The sequence below is a fragment of the Lemur catta genome, chromosome 12 (assembly GCF_020740605.2).
Source record: "Lemur catta isolate mLemCat1 chromosome 12, mLemCat1.pri, whole genome shotgun sequence".
NCBI classification, from domain to species: domain Eukaryota; kingdom Metazoa; phylum Chordata; class Mammalia; order Primates; family Lemuridae; genus Lemur; species Lemur catta.
In genome coordinates this window covers 74,801,708-74,824,594 of record NC_059139.1, presented here as the reverse complement: position 1 = coordinate 74,824,594, position 22,887 = coordinate 74,801,708, and the positions used below count along the sequence as shown (strand labels likewise).

The following is a 22,887-nucleotide window of genomic DNA, read 5'->3' as shown; positions in this document are numbered from 1 at the left end:
TCCTCGGTATCAATCAACAGGTTAATTACACTCACTTTATACATACCCAAAAAGCATTCATACATCTTCTAATGTTACGATGTTCAAAACAGTAACCACATAATTTGATTTAAATTAAATTAAAGTAAAGTCAAGTCAAGTAAACTTTCAGTTCCTTGGTTGCATTAGCCACATTTCAAGTGCCAAACAGCAACACGCAGCTGGCTAGTTGCTACTTTATTGGATGGTCCAAAAATGAATATTTCAATAATCACAGTAAGTACTCTTGGGCAATGCTGGTCTAGAGAATCTTATTTCATCAAATAGAAAAAGAGAAATAGAAACAGAAAGTAAGAAAAGAATAGAAAAACTAAAGTAAACAAATACATCCCATGACTGAGGAAAAATGTATAGTGAAAATACTATGCTTTTTGTTTTCAGACAAACATGTACTCACATTCTAGCTTTGCCACTTTTTATCTGAGAATCTGGGCAAATTCTTAAGCTCATTGAATTTATTTTTTCATTTTTAATTTCGTACAGTAACAGCTGCCTCATAGCATTGTTTTGAGGATCAAATGAACTAATGACTGGCACTATACCATTGACAAAATGATAACTAGTATTATTTCATATGTTATATCAATTAATCTTTACAACAATTTTATGAGATAGACATTATTAGACTTATTTTAAAGAAAGTGAGGCTTAGCTGTGTGGCAGTTAAAATCTATGGTAAGCTATTTCTATTTTCACATATTGCAATAATGCTTTAGTAGTAATATCGATTTGAAGACAATTTAATGTACAAAATTAATACTTAAAGACCAAATTATCATCTACATAGATGTGGAAAAAGCATCTGATAAAATCCAACACCCTTCATGATAAAAACCCTTAACAAACTAGGCAGAGAAGGAATATATCTCAAAATTATAAAAGTCATCTATGACAAACCCATAAACAACATCATACTGAATGGGAAAAAGTTGAAAACATTTCCCCCAAGAACTGTAACAAAACAAGGGTGCCCACTGTTACCATTTCTATTAAACATAGTGTTGGAAGTCCCAGCCATAGTAATCAGGCAAGAGAAAGAAATAAAGGGCATTTAAATCATGAAAGAGGAGATCAAACTATCCCTCTTTGCTGATGATATGATCTTAAGACTCCTAGAATTGAAAAATAAATTCAGCAAAGTATCAGGTAACAAAATCAATGTACACAAATCAGTAGCATTTCTATATACTAATTAACAGTCAAGCTGATAGTCAAATCAAGGACTCAATAATATTAACAATAGCTACAAAGAAAATAAAATACCTAAGAATATACTTAACCAAGGAGATGAAAGATCTCTACAAGGAAAACTACAAAACACTGTTGAAAGAAATCATGAAGGACACAGACAAAAGAAAAACATTCCTTGCTCATGGATTGGCAGAATCAATATCACTAAAATGTCCATACTACCCAAAGTGATTTATGCAATCCCCATCAAAATACCAATGTCATATTTCACAGACCTAGCAAAAATAATCCTAAGCTTCATTTGGAATGAAAAAAGAGCCTGAATAACCTAAGCAATCTTAAGCAAAAAGAACAAATCTGGAGGCATCACATTACCAGACTTCAAATTATACTACAAGGCTATAGTAACAAAAATAGCATCAAACTGGCATAAAGAACTGTATATAGCATCTCTTCTAGCATCTGGCAAAGAAGGTAGATCCAAGACAGAGGCAGATAGTAGAGGGGTGCTGGTAGGGAAGGAGAGAGGTTATAGATAACAGAGACAAAGGAAGCAGCCTCAGATTTAAGTCTGAAGGTAATACAACCGAAAAGTACATGTGATGTGTAGTGCATAGTCTCAGATGTCCAGCAGTAGAAGTTATCAGAGGCTGAGAAATAGCCCTCGATCACATGGTGAGATACTATGCAAAATACTTTCCTATAAATAGGAAATAAACAATATACAAATAATTGAGTTTAAGGTTTCTATGTATATATACCTTTTAAAATATGGTTGATAAATAAATGATATTATGATAAAATTATTTGTGGTACATATTCAGCTGGATAAAGGCAGTAACTTTATCATGCACACATCATAATATTTGATTTCTGTCATAAAGGAGCTAAGTAATCTGTCTAGTTTCACAAAGATAATTTGGCAAAGAATGATAATTTGCCAAATTATCCTCCTAAGAGGTTCTATCAATTTACCCATATCCAAGCACTTTATAAGAGGGCATATTTTTCCATACCTTATACAACACTGGGTATTATCAAATTATTTAATCTTTGCCAATCAAGTAGGTGAAATAGCCTCTATCAATTTATATTTCTTTAATTGTCAATGAAGAATATCTTTTCACAGGATTATTGGTAATTTGTATTTATTTTTCCAGGAACTACCTGTTCATTTGTTTCTAATGTTTCAGGAAAGAAAAGACATTAGTTTAACTTTAAAGCTCTAGTATTATGATAAAAAGTAAGATTTTTCTAATTCTTATATTCAAAAAATATAAGGCATTACCTTTGATTTAATTTCAAAGTACCAACAGACATAACTGAATAACTCTTTCTTGCAATAAAATCTTTGAAGAAGGCCTAATCTTGAACTCGTAAGATATCTCAATAAGATAACAGCAATTAAATCTTCTATCACATAATCAAAGATTTATTATCTGTATTACATTTTTGTTCATGGCTTCATCACAATAATTAAGAAACAATGATTTATGAGCATAACTAATTTTGTTATAAATTATAACCTGAAAGCAACCACACAAATTCTTCTCTAGTGACAAAATTTCTAATTTTACATAAGCTTATAACAGGTAGCTATTAATTTTACCACAGTATACTCCAATATGAATATACTCATTCTTTTTGGTGTTTATCATAATACATTGATCAATTTCACTGTAAATCCCTTGAAGGGATTAACCCTTACAACCTTACATACACAGTAAATATATTTGATAAATAAATAAGTTATTTGGGAGCAATATAGTGATAACAAAAAATCCAGGCATAATCTATTCATATTCCTTCACCAAGAAGCACATGAATTGAGAAATGGAATGTCTCTCTGCATAGCAATTGAGACACTCTGACATCCATTTTGTGTCATACATTCAACTCTGTTGTTTAGAGCAGAGTTTCTCAACCTCAACACTACTGATATTTCCAACAGATAGTTCTCTGTTGTGGTAGGCTGTCCTGTACACTGTAGGATGTTTAGTTACATCTATGGCTAATGTCTTCTCATATTGTCAAATATCCTCCAGAATATAAAATTGTCCTGGGTGTGAACTGCTGGTTTAGAGATAATTAAAACAATAGTCAAAGTGAAACTCCTTTGGAGGGCATCAGAAACTTGGGCAACGGCTTCAAGAATCCCAATATGGCTGCTATGAAATACACTCTAAAGCAGGGTAATCCCATACCTCCATTCCTCTCTCATCAGTAGTCAATCCACCATAATTATTAAGCCTTCATCTTGTACAAGTAAGTGATTTGTGGGCAAGCATTTGTTAGTTTCTTCAATCCTATCTGGCCAGCTTTATAGATTTCAAATCCCTTTCTAAGAGCTAGACCCAGCATCCTACCTTAGCTAATCATATGTACTACTACAATATTACTGAACAATAGAAAGGAGATTGTTTAATAGTATTACCTAGGAACTTTTGGCTGAGTTATTTCAGGTAAAATTCCAATAGGTGAGATGATAAGTTCAATAGTGAGGAGAAATTAATGCATAATCATTTCTAGCTGTGGTTCTGACACAAAGATAAGCACACACAATGCTCCTTAATAAATGTTTCATTGCATTGCTCCTGAACAAAATCAGGAGATAGGTTAAATATTTGAAAGTAGAGCACCTTATGTTTTCTAAATTAAAAATAAACTATTGATTGCCTTTACTGTTTGAAAAGTACTAAAAACACATTAAGATTTCTCAAAATTCCCTTAAAATTTTATGCAACAGAAACAAAAAAGGGAAGAAACTTATTTAATTGCCTATAATAGAAGACATCCATGTTTCAAAAGAAAAGAACTCAATTAAAAGTCAAATTTTTGTACTGAACACTCTGACATCAATGACACTCTTATCTCTAACATTCAGTGTCCTCATTTCCAAAATGGTTCTTCTAATAAGTTTTGAGGATGAAATGAGATAAAAAAAAGTAAGTAAATTTTAAAAACAATAAAGCATTATTCCAATGTAAATATTAGCAATATTGGGTAAATTAATGTAACATTTCACAGAACTTTGATCTTCAGAATTACCAAAATTAGTGATGATAATGAGTAAAATTAACATGTTTCTCAAAACATGTCACTCTGACCCAAAAATGTAATTCACTTTTCATTACTTCTAAAAAAAGATTTAGAATTTTAAATATGATAAAGTATAACTATAAAGCAACAATAACATTAATATTTAAACTGTTCAGACCTTCTCAATACTTACATTACTTGCAAACTTTCTGCTGTTAAATTATTCCACATGATCTCATTTGCCTGAAGATTTTCATTTTCTTCTAATAAGGAAGTATCAAACTCAATTTCTTGTTCTTTAGCAGTCGTTGTTCTAGTAAAGCATGCCAAATAATTTTGATCAATACGAAAATGCTATCATATTTTAGTACATACCAAAGGCAGAATATTTGTTCTTCTCCAAAATTATGTTAACAAAGTAAACACAAATAGTATAAATCAAATTAAACTCTAGGCATGTAACTTGAGCCTTAGTTTCCTCATTTGTAGAATGCAGATATTAACCTGGTTTATTCTTGTCACAGTTATAATGATTATAAAGATGCATTCATGAAAAGTAATTGGTGTACCATAAAGTTTAGTACACATATAAAGTGATAGTATTCTTATTATCTAAATGTTAAAAAGGAAATAGAATTTCAAGGACTAAATATGGATTTAAGCAATGATATACTAATAACTGACAAATTTTTAAATATCATTATATAAATTAGCATCAAAAGACTTTGAGATAAAAGCAGAGAAATAAGTCTGAAATATCCCATGTCCTAATAAGCTCCTAAATATTTATTTTAATTTGATTAACTGTTACATGATGGAAAAAATAATATTGTCATAAGTCCTTAAAGAGGAATGAAAATATCATACCTGTGAACATCTATGAAATTATTGTATTCTGTACTAGGATCTATCTGTTCAACCGACGTTTGAATCTCTTTATGGACATTCACTATTTCCTCTGTAACAAGACTGGTTATTTGGCTGTATTCATCAAATATACCTTTTCTGAAAACAAAAATAAAATTTTACAACATTTTAAAGTTTTATCAATAGAAACATAGGCCCAAAATGGATTCAGAACAATAAATACACCAATATTTACAGATGGTGGTTTCATGCATCATCTTATTTCACACACCTAGAGCACAACTACAGATTAGCAATTTACATTTGATATAATACAGTAATTGCAAATGATTTAGAATAAGGCATTACCTTTTCAAACATGTCTTTGATATATTTAAAATGTAGGGCCAATATTGATAACTTTCTATGATTAAATATTCTCATAGAAATTTTGGATTCCATAACATGAAACTCTGACCGACTCCTGACTCTTTAATGTTCCTTTCTAGTGTCTGCCACTTCCTCACATGCCTTACCTGTTGGTTCTTCTCTTGGTCCTCTGGGACTCTGCTCTTTTGTCTATATTTACTTCAACTGGTTCTATACTTTGAATAATGTCTAAATTTCTTCTCCTGACCTCCAGTCAGTAGCAAAAATGTCATCCAGGTGATTAACCTGGTCTAATAAATGCAAAAGAAAAAAAAAAAACTATTCCATCACAAAGAACAGATCCCTACTTAAAAATGCTATGCTGTAAAAATATGCCATGGGTTATTAGTGGCCTCAACAGCAAATGTGGGAAGACAAGCTTATCCTGCACATGCCCAAATAAATATAAAGCGTGGTTGTTTTTTTCTTTTGTACAATCATTACTCATAAAAAAGCAATCCTTATTAAAGCTCCCTTATTAGGAAGCATTTTCTCAATTTCTTTCTCTCTCTCTTTCTTTGTTGACAGGGTCTCACTCTAGCTCAGGCTGGTCTAGAACACCTGAGCTCAAGCAAGCCTCTTTACAGGTGTGAGCCATGGCTGAGCCACCATGCCTGGCTCAATTACCTTATTTTAAATAGCAAAATACTGTTTGTGTGAAACATTAGAGTTAAACTGCTTCAGGCAATGCTAGTTTCAAATGACTAGAGAAATCATCTGACAGACACAATTTAAAGAAAAGAGAGAGGTAGAGAAATTTAATATATAGTTAGTCAATATCCCTGGAATTATGACCTCCTAATTGAAAGTACTGAATGTTATGCATGTAAGTGAGCACCTATGTAGGTAACACTTATAAAGTGATACAATAAATGGCTGTGATATGGAGATCATTAATCTTCACCTTTAAGACAAGAGAGAAAAAAGGAATCTCCAAATATTATATGAATAGGTACTTGTCACATGAGAGTGAATTTCAGTGATATCACCATGCTTGGATTTTTAAAATGCTAAATCTAAAATAATGTACTACAAAATAAGATAATATGCTTTGGGAAACAATTCTATGTCTCAAAAACATGTTGCAGTGATGATAAAGATACTGGTATTAAAAATTCATGTGAACAGTTTGAAAATATATTGATTCATAAAATGAAAGTGGAAAAGAAAATATTTCTATGTCAATGACATATAAAGTGGAGATAAATAACTAAATTTATCAATCAAACATTTTAAGTAGGCATTTCACTATTTTATCCACACTGAAAAGTTTACATATTCAAGTTGACTAAAAACACTTATTTTATCATCTAATTGTGAATATGGAGGATCACCTAAAATTTAGTCTTACCTATAAACAAGTATATACCATATAGTTATCTTCATACTTTTACATAAAGAGAAGAAAAGGTCAGGCAGAGTCTGAAAGGCAGCAAAAACAAACTTGATCTAATTTCAGAGGTGAAGTCATTATTGCCCAAGACATTTTGGAAACCTACTTATCCCTGATCTGGATTATTTGTATGTAAACGGAATAATATAACTCAAGGATAGCTAGTTGTACTAAATCTCTTATGACACCAGGGAGCCCTTCAAAGGATACAATGAAGCCATTTTTATTCAGGTTAATTAATATCAGGGTAACAGTTGATCAAGCATTAAGAGATTTTTCTTTAACATTCCTCCTTTTGGATAATTAATAAAATAGAAGATGTGTTTTCCCACACAATTTGGAAAATTTTACAGAAAAGAACATTTCTAATATAATTAAAATCTCCAGCTTTTGGTAGCCCCAGGTATTCCTTGGCTTGCAGTAGACTAAATCCTATCTCTACCTTTGTCTTCACATGGCCTTCTTCTTCTCTGTGTCTCTCTGGGTCCCCTCCTCTTCTTACAAGGACTCTAGTCAATGGATTTAGGGGCTACCCTAAATCCAGAATGAGTTCTTCTTGAGATTCTTAACTAATTACATCTGCAAAGACTCTACTTCCAAATAAGGTCACATTCTGAGATTCTTGGTACACATGATTTTGGGGGGTACACTATTCAATCCACTGCATCCTTCTCATAGAAAGAGTGCTGGGTTCATCAGAAGATCTAACTTAAAGTTCCAGATCTGCCACCTCTTAGCTTTGTGATTTTGAGTCAGTCCTGGCTTGTCTGTCACATTTACAATCTGCTCTTCTTAACTCTCCAGGATACTGTAAGGAACAAGTGAGCAAATGAGCAAATATACATGAAAGTGCTTTGCAAACTATATTGTATTATATAAAAGGAATATTTTGTTTTAGAAAGTAACATTTTATCTTTAACAGTTACTTTGGCACCTATAACGTATTCAATATTCAGGATTCCTCTTGTAACATAACATGAAAAATGTTCACAATCATCTTTCACATTAATTTACTGCTACACTTCAAAATACACTAAATTTAGGAGCTCATGTGCTAATTTATGTAATTACAGATAAATTAACTAGAATATAAGAACCTGCACTTAACTGGCGGAAGTTCCTTGTCTCATAATTTACAACTTACTTGTGAACTTTATCTCCTCCACCTGAGAGATAACCAACCACTTCTTTCTTCTCTAACTCTCCTTCTTACTACCCCATTTCCTTTCCCTCTTCCCCAACCCTACACCTAGTCCACAGAAACTCTAACATTGAAAAATTCCCCTATACGCATTTTCAGTGAAAGAAAATTGAATTCAGTCATTTGGAAAGCACTAAACTAGCTAATAAAGGAGATGAAGTTAACCAAAGGGTGGCTCATCTTTTCCTGTTCCCTTGTATCTGTGTGTATGGTAAATGTCTGTGTATTTGACTTATTGATTAAAGTATATTGTTAGCTCCTTCAAGGCAAGAATTATAGTCTGCTCATCTCTATTTCCAAAAATACCAGGTTAAAAAAAAAAAAATACCAGGTAGCATGCTTTGCATACAGTAAAACTTCAATAAGCATCTGTTGATTTTAATTTCATACAGAAACAAAGAAGAAGCTAGCAAATAAACCTCCAAAAAATCCTTTCCTTGAGGCCTCTCAGTTGTTCAAGATTTAAATGCCCAACACTCTAGAGGCAGATATTCACTTCTTAATACCTGTCAATTAATGAATTTGTTTTTCATTTCAATTTTCAGCAAAACAAAAACATACAAAAGAAGGGCCATTTGGGGGGGCGGGGCTAGCTAGAAGGTTTAGCAGATGAGCACAACCTGAATGAACACCAGAAGTGAAAATCAAGAAGGACCAAGGTCTGAGATACCCATTGGGCTGGGTCAATAGCATCAATGGCAAAGCTTATAAAGCACAAACTTAACTAGGAGAGAAAACATGTTGAAGTTATTTTATGAAGGGATTTCATGATAAATAGAAAATGTATCTTACAGTGATTTTATCATTTCCTCTTGCATCTTTTGTAAGGAGTCCAGAAGAAGAGGAAGTGTGATATCATAATACTGACTCTGATGAAGCTGTGCCCCTTTCAATGCCAACACATACTGATTATGCAGCATATGAAGTTTCATTGTGGCTTTGTCGTAACGTTCCTTAGCCTTTTCAGTTTCCTTCCCTGAAGAAACATTGAAGAAAGTTAGCAAAAAGCATAAGAAAAAAAGTTTTGTCTTTACTACATGCAAACTGGATTACCACTATTTTATTTCATACATTTTATGAAAAATCAACAAAAGTTTATTGAATATATACTGTGTGCTCAGGTTATGCAAAGTACTATTGATTTGCCAGTACTCAGCGGAGGCTGCTATGAAGGAGGCATGCAGGATATTCATGTGAATGAAGGTCTATGTACAACACAAAAAATACAGATATATGATCCTTTTCATCTTCAGGGAGCTTATACCAAATTGATACAACAGTGCATATGAAACTGTAAAACCAAGAAAATAAGAGAGTTTATAAATAATATGAAATTTTGTGCTCTGTGTTTGACATATCAATAAGACAGGGGTAGTGAGAAGAGGCTTTGTGAAGGAGACAGACCTTAAAAGATAGGACATGTCTGGAAAAGTATAAGAAAGATAAACTAGACAATAGTTCTTCCCTCTCACCTTCCCTTTTTCCTTTCATTCCTTCCTTCCTTTCATTCAATGAATTTTATTAACCACTAGGAACTGTGCTAAACAATGGGACTTCAGCATTTGGCAAAACAGAGTCCTTGACATAGAGCCTGGTGAATTGGAATACTGAGTGAATACATGGAAAGAATAAACAATGTAACACAGGCAAGCAAAGAGATAAGCTTACCCAAAGAAGACAGTAAGTTTTGAGGAAGTCAAGAAAATATGTCTGTATAGGTAGAGCTATGACTTGAAAATCAAGTGGAGAAATTTGGACTTCATATGGAAGAAGTCTGGCAGATACTGATAATGTGATAAATGACAACTTTTTGTGGTTCCTTTACTAAGGTCATTTAGAAAATATTTACAGATTGCCAATAAAAAATGAATAAATAGTAAATAAATGAAAATTTTAAGCAGATTTTAAACTTTTAATGCAGATTGAACAAATATTTCTCATCAGTTTAGATGAAGGAAATAAACTTTTCAAAATATTTACTAATTCAGGCCCTCCTTCCAAAGAAGTCCTCAAATGAATCCTCTCCCCAGAAATAGATCTTATGTTGAGAATTTTTGACACCAGAAGCTCTCCTCTGCTGCCATTCCACTTAGGCTCAGCAACCATCTGATTATTATTCCTCATCTGAGAATCTCTCTAGCACAGAGCAAAAAGCAGAGAAAAAGTGAGGAGTTTTTGCAGAGCAGGGAGAGTTCAGATGCTCAGACCATGCCCAGGAAGGGCAACAGAATAAGTATAATTCCCTTGAGTTTCTCATCACTCCTCTAATTCTGAGGCACAGGAACTACATCTAGATGGCATAAAAGAAAACAAATCTTCCAGCAGACTAGTATGTCTCTACTACCAACAATTTCTAGTGTTCCCAAGTACTAGAACCACCATTTATTTCTAGGGAGCTGCACATAATTATTTTACATAATTCTTTAGCCATAGTCCATTAGACTATAGTCCATTACCTAGCCCCCGCACATGTGGATGTTAATAATTGTCCAAGTTATTCATAAAATGTTCCCCTAAATGATCTATTTCATTTTATAACATAAAGAACTTCCCAATGAGAAAATAATTTTTTCACAAGAGTATCCCTTTTATTGCTGACTAGAAACAAGTTCAAACACTAGAGTGGCAGGGAAGGAGCAAGTATATTAATTCAATTCTGACCTAAAGGAAATCAGAAAAAAAAAAAACTAAACTTTAACCACCAAAGAAGTGGTTTTTCACACTTTCTGACCACAACCCACAGAATAATACATTTTATGTCATGAACCAGTAAATAATCATATAAATATTTAAATATATTACTTAAATATAAAATAATTCTCCTTAATGAGGTATGCCCTGAGATTTTTTAAAAATTCTATTCTATCTGAATTTTGAACTTTTTAAAATGTTGATCAAAATCCAATAAACTTTTTGCTTCAGTCAATATAAATTCCTAGAGAAATTTTAACTCACTCTATGTGGTACTTGGGACTATTTTATTAACTTAGCAATTAATAAACACTTCAGTAATACTCATCATGAATGATTCTTAACATTCTCAGGAATATATACTCCCACATGTTCAGTTACTATAATAATTTTTCACAGAAGAATATCATTTTTATCTGTGAATACTACTAATATATATTATTTCTTGCAGAAATACATTTCATTAAAAGTCCTCAAGAGTCAATGCAACTGACATATCATTGGCCAACCCCACAGCCTTCCTCTAAAAATGGCCTCCAACTTCTCTCCCCATAAGTTAGGAGAAGACCCCTATATGAAGCTGCCAGCCAAGATCCAAGGTGCCTGGCCACGAACTTGACCAGATAGGAACCAATCTTTTGGCTATAAGCTAAATCACATTAATTCCCAAATGAGAGTAAAAGTTCACTAACTCCTGCTAAAAAAACTGCCAGAGCAGCCCTGGTACTGCCCATTCTGGGTCTATTTGAAGGTTTGGTGGGGGGGGTTGCTTTGGTTTTAATTCACCATTTTTTTAAAGATAGTTTAAGTTTCTATTACTTGAAATTGAACAAATTAGTTCTGACAACAGCAGTTCAAAAGGTCATGTACAATTATTCTGATAAATTAATTCCAAGTAATAGATACATATAGTCCATGTGTTCACAGTAAGAAAATAAAACAAGCACAAGAGTATTTAAGCATTATATTCCAATGTGTTAATTTTTATTCTCAGTTCAAAAGGTATAACTAATCAATTCATTGAATTCTATATTTTGTCACATTTTTTAAAACTATTGCTTTTTTATGAACTCTATTATTCCTAATTAATTCCTTAAAGTTTTTAGTCTAACTTCAGGAGATAATCGCTCCACACAAACATTTTCATGGAGACATTTAATCCATTTAAACCACCCATCTGTTCTCCGAGTTGCACAGATTTTTAAACTGCACACTACCCATCTGTCTTTCTAACTGGTGCAGAATGATTCACTAAATACACAATGTTCAGCTCACTAAGACTTTATGATCCAGATAACATAGTAGAACAGAATTTCCAAGATACTTTTTTTCTTTATTAAATATATGTATCTCAAACAACCTGAAGAAAATAATTATAGCAAAAATCTAATTACCAACAGCTTATCAATGGTCATTAAAAATAGCTAGAAAAAAATTAAATGCCTTTGAAAATATACGATGCAGAATCCATTGCACTGAAATAATAATAATAACGAATTCTTCAAAACCACCTTAGGTTTAAAACTGAATTTGAGGTTATGTTTTGACAGGTTTTTGGGGAGAGTACTCGACAGCTCACATACACTTCTGCATTTGGTTATAAGGTATACTAATGCATGCACACTATATATCAATCTACCTATCTAACTTTATCTTCTTCCCTTGTAGGTAAGAGCAAATAGTTTTAAAAACACATTCATTTGCCATAATTTGGAAAGGTATTTTATTGTACTTTCTCCTGATTTGTTTTAAAATAAATCTTTAGGATACCATAGAGACTATATAAGTAAATTCCAGAAATGTTAATACTATGTGAAAGCCAATGTTGAAAATAAAATTTTTAAGATTCCTGTTACTTAACAAAGTTATCGCAATAAACATGATTCTTGTCGCCATATCTATTTGGTTCAGAATGTCAGATCACTAGTACACTTTTTTAACTTTTAAATAACTACATATCAGCTTAAAATTAATGTGAAGTAGACAGAGGAATAAATTCTTGTTGACAGACATAAAGTTGTATCTCTGCTATGCTTTTTTTTTTTTTTTTTTTTTTTTGAACAATGAGAGGCATTGATGCAGGGTATGGAGTTGTTCTACATGTCAAATAAAGGGAGGACAACATCCAATTTTCCCTCCTCCACATAATAAAAGTCATGAGGAGATTGAATTATAACTCTTTTGCCACCACTTGTTGACAAATCTGTTTAATGTTTTGTATTATAATATTGTAATAACAGAGTGTATAAACAACATGTCATGACATAAACAATATTATGAAGCTAACAAAACTCAATTATGTAAGTTTGACATTTACAAGAGACAAGCTAGACTACTCATTAAGCCAGCCTAGAAAGTCAAGTATTTTTTATTATAAATTTCCGGAGTGTTTGCCATTCATTATATATGTGGTAGAAAGCCTATTGATAATAAATAAATGATTACTTTCCAAAAATAAAGCACCTACAAGTAGACTCTGCTTTGATTTAGATAACTAAACATTCTACCGTTTTCCTTTCTTTCCAAACATTACTCCTTAACTTCAAAATTTTTACTTATTACTCTAAAATTCCTATCCTAGGCACACTGAGTTAGAAGACAATGAACAGGAACTCATCTTAACTTATAAGTTACTTAGGCCAAATGCACACATATGTTTTTTCACATGGAAGTTAAATTCAAGTGTGATACATGTGAACAATGAATGAACTACCTATTTTACTTAGCGTTGTTCTGACAGAAATAATGTTAAGAAGTCAGTTTTAGTCTCAGCTTCTCTTTCAATTAGCTGTGTAGCCCCAACCAACTATTTAATCTAAATTTAGTTTCTAATTTTTAAATGTGGGAGTTAAATTATCTGCCCTTCCTAATTCACTGGTTATGATGGAAGTTAAATGGCAAAAAATTGTCAAAATGCAGTTAATAGCAAAAGGCTAAATTAAACATAGAATCTGCAGAGCCAAAAAAAAAAAAAAAAAAAAACCTTCTGATCATATGTTCCTAAAAAAGCATTAAAAAATACAATGGGCATATCCATACTTTGCCACTTTTAATAAATTTCCTGGTGTAAGATACTTTGATTTATCAAGAATATTTATTAAACATTTATTATGGGTTTTAAACTGTTCAGAGAACTGAAATAATATTTTATTTAAAGATTCAATACTTTCAAAGAGTAAGCTCTCCAATTCTGTGTAATATCATTTCTTTGCACATAGTGATTGCTAGATTCACTTGACCCACAGTCTTTTAATAACCTATAAATTGAAAGACATATCAAGTCCAAATCTATATTCTATAATGTAACAAAACTGTGAATGTGGGAATTCTAGGTAGCTGGGATAATGGCAGTAGAATAATTCTGAATCTCCCACATATCATCCAAAAATATAAAAAAGAACAAAAACAAAACAAAGCTTACACCCTCAGCATAAGTATTTAATAACATGCAGAGAAACTCCAAATTTTAAGTTGGCTGTAGGTAGAAAAATAAACACCAAATCTCTACAAATGGTCTCTCACATTCCCACTGCTAGCCTTTTTGAAGACCAAGGGCTATTCCGGAGGGGAAAAGCACTAAAGGAAGAAGAGAAGAGAGAGCAGCATGCTTCAGACTGATCTAAAACAACTATCAGAAAAAGAAGGTCCACTATACTTGTTAAAATACTGAAAAAATGTAGTGGTAGATCACACTGACAACAAAAAAGGGACTTGAAAGTTCATATGAAAGTCAAGAGAAGCAATCTTAGGTGTAACACTTCAGAGGGAGAAATGATTAAAATGAAGAAATCTTGGAAACTAAGAAAGAGAAAAAAGAAGCAAGAAAAGAAAACCTAAAATCCTGCAGAAAATAAAATGAAACTAAAAAAATAAATAAACCCTCATCAAGAATCATGAAGGTTCTAAGATTTTAACACACTTGCAAGCTAACAAGTCAGCCGACCACAGTTTAAGGGATGCTGGCAGAAGACACAAGATTCCTGGGACAAAGACAAAACACAGTTTATTACTCAGAACAATATTAGTAACTAGAGTATCAACATTTGTGAAAAAAAAACATGAATAAAGTCACATGACAATTGAAAAACTAATAGAAAATATTTGCACCATACATAACAGATAAAGAGCTATTCATTGTAACACATAAAGAACTGTTAAAAGTTTAAGAAAAAAAATACCAAAAACTCAAAAAAAAAAGGGGCAAAAGACAATTCATTAAATATATATATTAAATATATATTTTTTCATAAAATTCCAGCTTGTAAATAGCTGTCTTATTCTTTTTAATAGTGGCATAGCACTTCATTGTAAAATTATTCAAGCACTTTCTTACATATGGACATAAAGCTTATTTCTAATTTTTCCAATTATATACACTGCTGCCCTAAATAACATTGTACATGTGGTTGTGGTTGTGTGTGTGTGTGTGACTGGAGAAATATCTTAAACATAAATTTCTAGAAATGTGATTGATACATATACACACACATATATGTGTGTATATATACTTATATATATATATATTTTTGAGATAGGGCTGGGGTACAGTGGCTTGATTATATAGCTCACTGCAACCTCCAACTCCAGGGCTCAAGTGATTCTCCTGCCTCAGCCTCCCAAGTAGCTGGGACTACGGGCGCAAACCACCATGCCCGGCTAACTTTTCTTATTTTTTGTAGAGATGGGATCTCACTACATTGTCCAGACTGGTCTCAAATTCCTCGCCTCAAGTGACTCTCCCACCTCAGCTTCCCAAAATGCTGGGATTACAAGCATGAGCCACCACATTCAGCCAAAAAAATATATTTTTCAAATGGTCATTAAACATATGGAAAAATGGTCAACCTCACTCCCTCAATCATAACAAAAGAAATGCAAACTAAAACTATACTGAGATACTGTTTCTCACCTACCAAACTGAGAAACACTTTTGATGAGGTTGTGGAGAAACAAACACTTTTATACATTTCTGGTGGGAATGCAAATTGGTATAATCCTTATAGAAGGAAATTTGGCAGTATCTAATAAAATCACATGTATATTTACCTTTTTTAACCCAGCAATCACACTTTTAGGATTTTATGTTTAAGATATTCTTCCAGTATCTCTCTCTCTCTCTGTCTCTCTCCTCTCCCTCTCTCTCTCTCTCTCTCTCTCTCTCTCTCTCTCACACACACACACACACACACACACACATACACCTCACATGTACAATGTTAGGGTAGTAGTGTATATAACTGGAAAAAGTAGAAATAAGCTTCATGTCCATATATAGGAAAGTGCTTGAATAATTTTACAATGAAGTGCTATGCAGCTATTAAAAAAAGTAAGAAAGCTATCTACAAACTGGAATTTTATGATTTTCATGATACATTGTCAAATGGAAAAGAAAGTAAAAAAAAATATTGTAGTATGGTAGTTTTTATATGACAAAGAAAGGGAAATAAAGAAGATAAAGTTCTCTTAAGTATGTAGTTTTGTACACTTTTGACTTTTGGAATCGCTAAAGTTTCACATGGAAATAAATAAACAAGCAAAATCAACAAGGATAAGAGAGGAGAAAAACAATTAAAATGGGATATAACATAAACAAATGAACCAAACTGTATTTCCCATAACATAAGTAAAAGGAGTGGAGAAGAAAGAACTAATTTAACTAACTTTGAAAAACAGTATGTACTATGATAGAAGATTAACAACAAAAAAAGCTCTCAACAGACACCAAACTGTAGTTTGTAAGTTTCATTTTTTAGAGGCATGAATTATCAATGCTATAATTATTTTCTGTATGTTCTAGCACTGAACAAATAAGAAAATAAATTGTCAATAACAAAAGCCAGGTTTCTCACTGTAAGAGAAAGAAGTTGCAAATATGTAAATAGGAAAATATGAAATGAACTTTATGGTGTTGGACTGCAATTGGAAATATCAACCTTCAGTTTTAGTATAGACAGATCAACAGATACACATAAAGGCACGGATATATAGAAGACAGTGTGTGTGTGCATGTCTTTCCTTCATTCTTATCTCTGTCTACTGAGAGGGCCTGCAGCAAAGATACTCCAGCAGCAATGAGCACACCAGGACTCAGATATTATTTTCTAAATATAATTCTCCCCTAAAAGGAACTAAGGTTCATTAGAGAAATGGAACCTAAAGTAGGAAAAGTGTAAGATGGGCCCCAAAATAAGAAGTACTCAACAAATGACAGGAATACGTCCAAAGGACAGAGGAGCTGTAATAGTTTGAAGTGGATCCCACTGGCCACATCTGAGCATGATAGTATATAGTGAAAGTATAGGATTAATAAAAATAAGAATTCAGGGGTTCACATTAATATAGTAAATTTATACTTAAATTTTAAAAATAAATGGAAGAGAGGAAAAAGGACTTTCTTATATTAAAAACAAATTTATAAATATAAAAAGAATTACAGAATTAGAAAATTACCATTTTGCAATTGTCATAATAACAACAATTTAGGCAAGAAACATCAATAGATGTGAAAACTAGTGGGTGAATATTTGAGGAGTAATACCATATATACATAGTGCCAAAGCTTCCCCTACTAGATACTTACTAATTACAAAGGAAAATGAAATCATAACTTTACTGTGGAGAAAACAGGCAGACACCACCTTAACCAAACAATCAAATTAACATCCAGTAATGGGACAAACTGACATCATGTGCCTGATATGATTGACTGAGAAGAATAGAACATCGTTTCTATTGTGTATAATATTTATAAATTGTATTGTGCATAAATACTACGTGCAAAAACAAATCAAGGAAGACTCTACAAAATAATTGTCCTGTACCCTTCAAAAATATCAATGCTTTATGAACCATAAAGAAAAACTATTAATTGTTCCAATGTAAAATTGACTAAAAAGGCATGACAATAAATGTATGCGTACTCACACGCATGAATACCTATACACGTACCACATACAGAGGGCAAAGCATAAAGCAAATGTGGTAAAATATGAACATTTGGGAAATATGGGTGAAGGGTATATGGAAATTCTTGGTACTATTCCTTCAACATTTCTGTAAGTCTGAAATAACATCAAAATAAAAAGTTAACAGAAAGTATGAAAATCTGATCAAAATTTTAAAGTATATGAATGTTCATTGTATCTAAACACCTGACATTATTTAGCCTAAAAATGAAAAAACTCAATGATTTATCATTAAAATATCAAAATACTAACTTGCCAGTTTAAAAAACAAAACTTGGTTTTAATATGTATGATTCCAAGCAGGTATGGTTTCACTGTAAGTAATACTAACAGACAAAGGAACCATAATATGAAAAAGCAATAAAACTAAAGGTCAGTCAAATGTGTGGCAGAACTATATTTACAGCAAATTAAGGGAATTTATCCATTAAATATTTATACATAACCCATGATTCCTAAGTTATGCGAGGGATACACAGAGACTTTTCCTAAAAGACACTTGACAAGAAAATTCAAATGGAGCCTTGCCAAACAGTTATCATCAGGTTAGGATACAGCTATAGAAGAAGAGAAAGTGTACACATCACCATTAATGTATCATGGACAACCAGTCACTGATCTCAAACTCCTAATAATACACTATAGTATGAAAGAGTATCTAATAAGTTAATGTATACCCTTAATGAAGTGGCTTAAAAGCTACGTGATATGCATCGAATATCTCTAGAAAAAACAGAAATACTGGTTGTCTCTGGAGGAGAAAACTGAATAATGGATTCAAAAAAAAACTTATCTATTCCGACTTAATAGTTTGCATCCTGTGATTTTAAATTTGAAACATATAATTGTGAAGAAGGAGCACATGAACCTCTTTAAGAAAAAAAAATTAATCTAAAGAGAACTTCCACAAGCTCTCACCAGCATATCTAACCTTTTATCTGAATTTATATTTGCCCTTTTCTCTTAAATTATTATTATGAATAAACTGTCCTTTTTCCTAAGTAAGATCAGTCTTTCCATTTGGGTACTACATTCATCCTCACTCACTTACTCATGAATATTAATCCAGCAATTCTTTCTTCATTTCTGCTGCCTCATCTACTTGTCCTTCCCTAGGGGAGCACCTTCATCAGCACACAAGCTGTAAAAGCTCCCAATCTTCAATTTTAAAAAGTCCTCCCTTAACTACACTTCTTCCAGTTACTTCCCTATTTCTCTCCTTGCCTTTACTGCAAAAATCTTAAAAAGATTTGTCCATACTAGTCATCTCTAGTTTCTTTCCGCTCATGCTTTCTTAAACCCATCCCTTTAGGGTTTTCCCTCTCCTACTCCACTAAAATTGCTCCTGACAAAGTCACCAATAACATACACTTTGCTGAATCCAAATCTTAGTTCTCATCTTATATTTAGTAGTAGCCAACACAGTTGACCACTTGCTCTTCCTTGAAAACCATTTCCCCACATATCCCTTCCAGAACAGTACATTCAACTAATTTTCTTTTATCTTCGTGTTCTTTATAATGTACTCCTTATTTCCCTGACTTCCTAATATTGGACTCAGTCTTATGATTATTCTCTTCTTCTTTCATGCAATTGGTAACGTCATAAAATCTCATGGCTTTAAATAACAACATTCAGATTTATAGTTCTACTCTAGACCTCTCCCTGGAACTGCAAAACTAGAGATCTAAGTGCAAACGTTGACATCTCCACCTAAGTGTTTAACAAGAACCTGAAAACCAAGCTCCTGATCATCACGTAAAAAATTGCCCTTTCCACATTTTTCCCATTTCAGTTAATAAGAATGCCATCCTTCCAGTTGCTCAAGCCAAAATTCGTGGAATCAGCCTTTTCTTACTTCTCTCACACACCATATCCAATTCAATGGCAAATTGTCTAGGATACACTTTCAGTATACAGTCAATCCTCATCCTTTGTAAATTATGAATTCATCCACTAGCTAGAATTTATTTATAATAGAAATCAATGCATCAATTGCTTTCCAGGTCAAATATGGGCATACTATACACAGAGTGACAAAAAATATAAGTAGTGGCACAGGTTCTCAGCTGAGGTTAAAAAAGGTTATGCTTTGCCTTTTTGTTTCAGCTTTCCTACAATAAATAACTGTCCTTCTGCAGTCTATGTAATGCCACATTTTACATATTTTTGTGCTTGCTGTTGGTGATTTCACTATTTAAAATGGCCACCGAGAATAGTGCCGAAGTGATGTCTAGTGTTCTACACTCATGACGGCTGTGATGTTGATGGGGCTGCTCCCGTGGGATTATGGCACAGGTGTACCTGTGGATAGCCATTCTAGGACATTTAGGGGCAGCTACGTCCCCACTGGTGATAAACCAAATGGACCCAGGCTTACACGAGGGGTGGAGACCCTCCCCCTTTCTACATGGAATGTCAGTGTTCCTGGAGATGGACAGTGGTACCTGCCTGATCTCAGTATCTTGAGTTCTGGGAAAGGGACTTGAGGGGGTGGCTGATCTTCTCCTTGAAGGCCCGGGTCATAGAGCAAGGGCAGACCCTTCAGCTCCCCTACAGGGAACTTGGTGCATTTCATCAGGAGCTCCCCCCATCTAACCCCTGTCAGGACTGGTATTTGTGCCCACCACTGGGATATCATGTATACCCATCTGCTCTTGCCACAGCCGGTTCTAACCCGTGGACAACACATACTGGCCTGCAGGCTAACCTGCACAACCCAGTGCAAAACCTGCTTACAGAACTACAAACAGCTGGAGAAAAAGATAAGCTTCCCGAGACCTCCACCATCCTAGCCCCAGAGCAGTCGGTTTACAAGCTCACATGCCTGATACTTCACTACTACAACAAGCACCTGAGAAAACCAGGGAACTCATACAGAATCTTTGCCACTGAAAGCACCTAGAACCAAAGCCAGGCAACCACACAACCTAAAGGGGAAAAAAATCCTTCCCAAAAGAAAGTATACTCAAAAATAAGAAGAGAGACTCTATACTGATGAGAAGCAATCAGTGAAATGATTCTGGTAATGTGAATGAAGTTTAAAAACACCACCAAAAGATCTCACTGTCTCTCCAGCAATGGATCCAAGCAAAAATGAAACCTTTGAAATGACAGATAAAGACCTCAAAATATTAGTTATAAATAAGCTCAATGAGATCCAAGAGAGAGTTGAAAACCAACACAAACCAGAAAAACAATTCAGAAGATGAAAGAGACAGATATTTAAAAAACAAACAAACAAACAGAACTTCTAGAGGTTAAAAAATTGATTAAAGGAATTATAAAATACAGTGGAAATGTTACGTCTGGAGGAAGTAAACAGGTGGTAAGGAAGTGGCTAAGGGCGAATTGTAGTTAGAAACCAAATGGTAGCTAGGAACTGTTCCCTGGTGGGAACATACAAAGTAAAAAGTTCCTAGTAGCATTTAACTGACCTAGAGCTCATTACCATCTAATAAGCATGGCATGGGTGGAGCTTTGTGAAGGATTCTGGGAAAAAGATGTGCGGAAAGGGAAACCATTACGTAACCAATCTGTTACTAATCTGTTACATAACCTGTTCTATAACACCAACCTGTTACTCACCCCTAAAGGTGGGAAAAGACAACCAATCCTGCCAGGAGAAAGGCAGGACAAACTAATGAGTTTATAAAAGGCAGTATGTGCTCAGCCTTTGGGATCTTTCTCAGCTCATGGAGACTAGCCCGTTCTACTCTCTCTGGAACATATTTTCACTTTGTGTAGCTTCCTTCTTTACTTTCATTCTTTATTTTGTAAATCTTTGCATAAAATTGCTCTGTATTTGTGATCACTCTATCATCAGCTCGACTCAGTACCAGTACTCATTCTTGACACTGGGAATTGGGGGACCAGGGAACATCCAAACAGACGAACCTAAGAAAATAACAAAAGCCATATATGACAAACTGCGAGCCAACATCACACTGAACAAGGAAAAGTTGAAACCATTTTCCCTAAGAACTAGACCAGGACAAAGATGCCTACTTTCACCACTCCTATAGTTTCAAGTCTTACATTTAAATCTTTAATACATCTTGAGTTATTAATAATTTTTGTATATGGTGAGAGATACGGGTCCAGTCTCATTCTTCGATATATGGCTATCCAATTTTCTCTGCACCATTTACTAAAAAGGGTATCCTTTTCCCAGTGTATATTTTTGTCAACTTTGAAGATCAGTTAGTTGTAGATAAGTAGCTTTATTTTTGGGTTTTCTATTCTGTTCCAATGATCTGTATGTCTATTTTTATACCAGGACCATGCTATTTTGGTTACTATAGCCTTGTGGTGTAATTTGCAGTGAGGTAATATGGTACCTCCAAATTTGTTCTTTTTGCTTACCATTGCTTAGGCTATTCAGGCTCTTTCTTGATTCCATATAAATTTTAGGATAGCTTTTTCTAATTTTATGAAAAATGACGTTGGTATTTTGACTGTGTTTGCATTGATTCCATAGATTGCTTTGGGCAGTATGGTTATTTTAATGATATGGATTCTTCCAATTCATGAGGATGGGATGTTTTTCCATTTGTTTGTGTCATCCACAATTTCTTTCATCATTTTTGTGTAGTTTGCCTTGTAGAGACCTTTTACCTACTTGGTTAAATATATTCCTAGGTATTTGATTTTTTTTGTAGCTGTTATAAATGAGATTGAGTTTTTGATTTGGTTCTCAGCTTGATCATTTTTGGTGCAGAGTAATGCTACTGATTTTTGTACATTTATTTTGTGTTCTGAAACTTTGCTGAATTCATTTATCAAATCTAGGAGTCTTTTGGAGGAGTCTTTAGGGTATTTTAGTTATAAGATCATGTCATCAGCAAACAGGTAATTTGATTTCCTTTTTTCCAATTTGGATGCATTTTATTTCTTTCTACTTTCTAATAGCTTTTGCTAGGACTTCCAGTATCATGTTCCACTTCCACTTACCTACAACTAACTGATCTTCAAAGCTGACAAAAATATACACTGGGAAAAGGATACCCTTTTCAGTAAATGGTGCAGAGAAAATTGGATAGCCATATATCGAAGAATGAGACTGGACCCATATCTCTCACCATATACAAAAA

The 22,887-nt window shown here is 33.4% G+C and overlaps 1 protein-coding gene across 1 annotated transcript in view; it reads right to left on the bottom strand.

Moving 5' to 3' along the window:
* Positions 1-22,887, bottom strand: part of FER (FER tyrosine kinase) — a 369,146-nt gene that overhangs the window by 276,037 nt on the left and 70,222 nt on the right. Inside the window, exons 5-7 of the mRNA XM_045565690.1 lie at positions 8,931-9,114; positions 5,137-5,274; positions 4,463-4,582 (exon numbers count right to left, since the gene is read on the bottom strand). Of these exons, the coding sequence (XP_045421646.1) occupies positions 4,463-4,582; positions 5,137-5,274; positions 8,931-9,114 (442 nt within the window). The remainder of the gene's footprint in view (positions 1-4,462; positions 4,583-5,136; positions 5,275-8,930; positions 9,115-22,887) is intronic.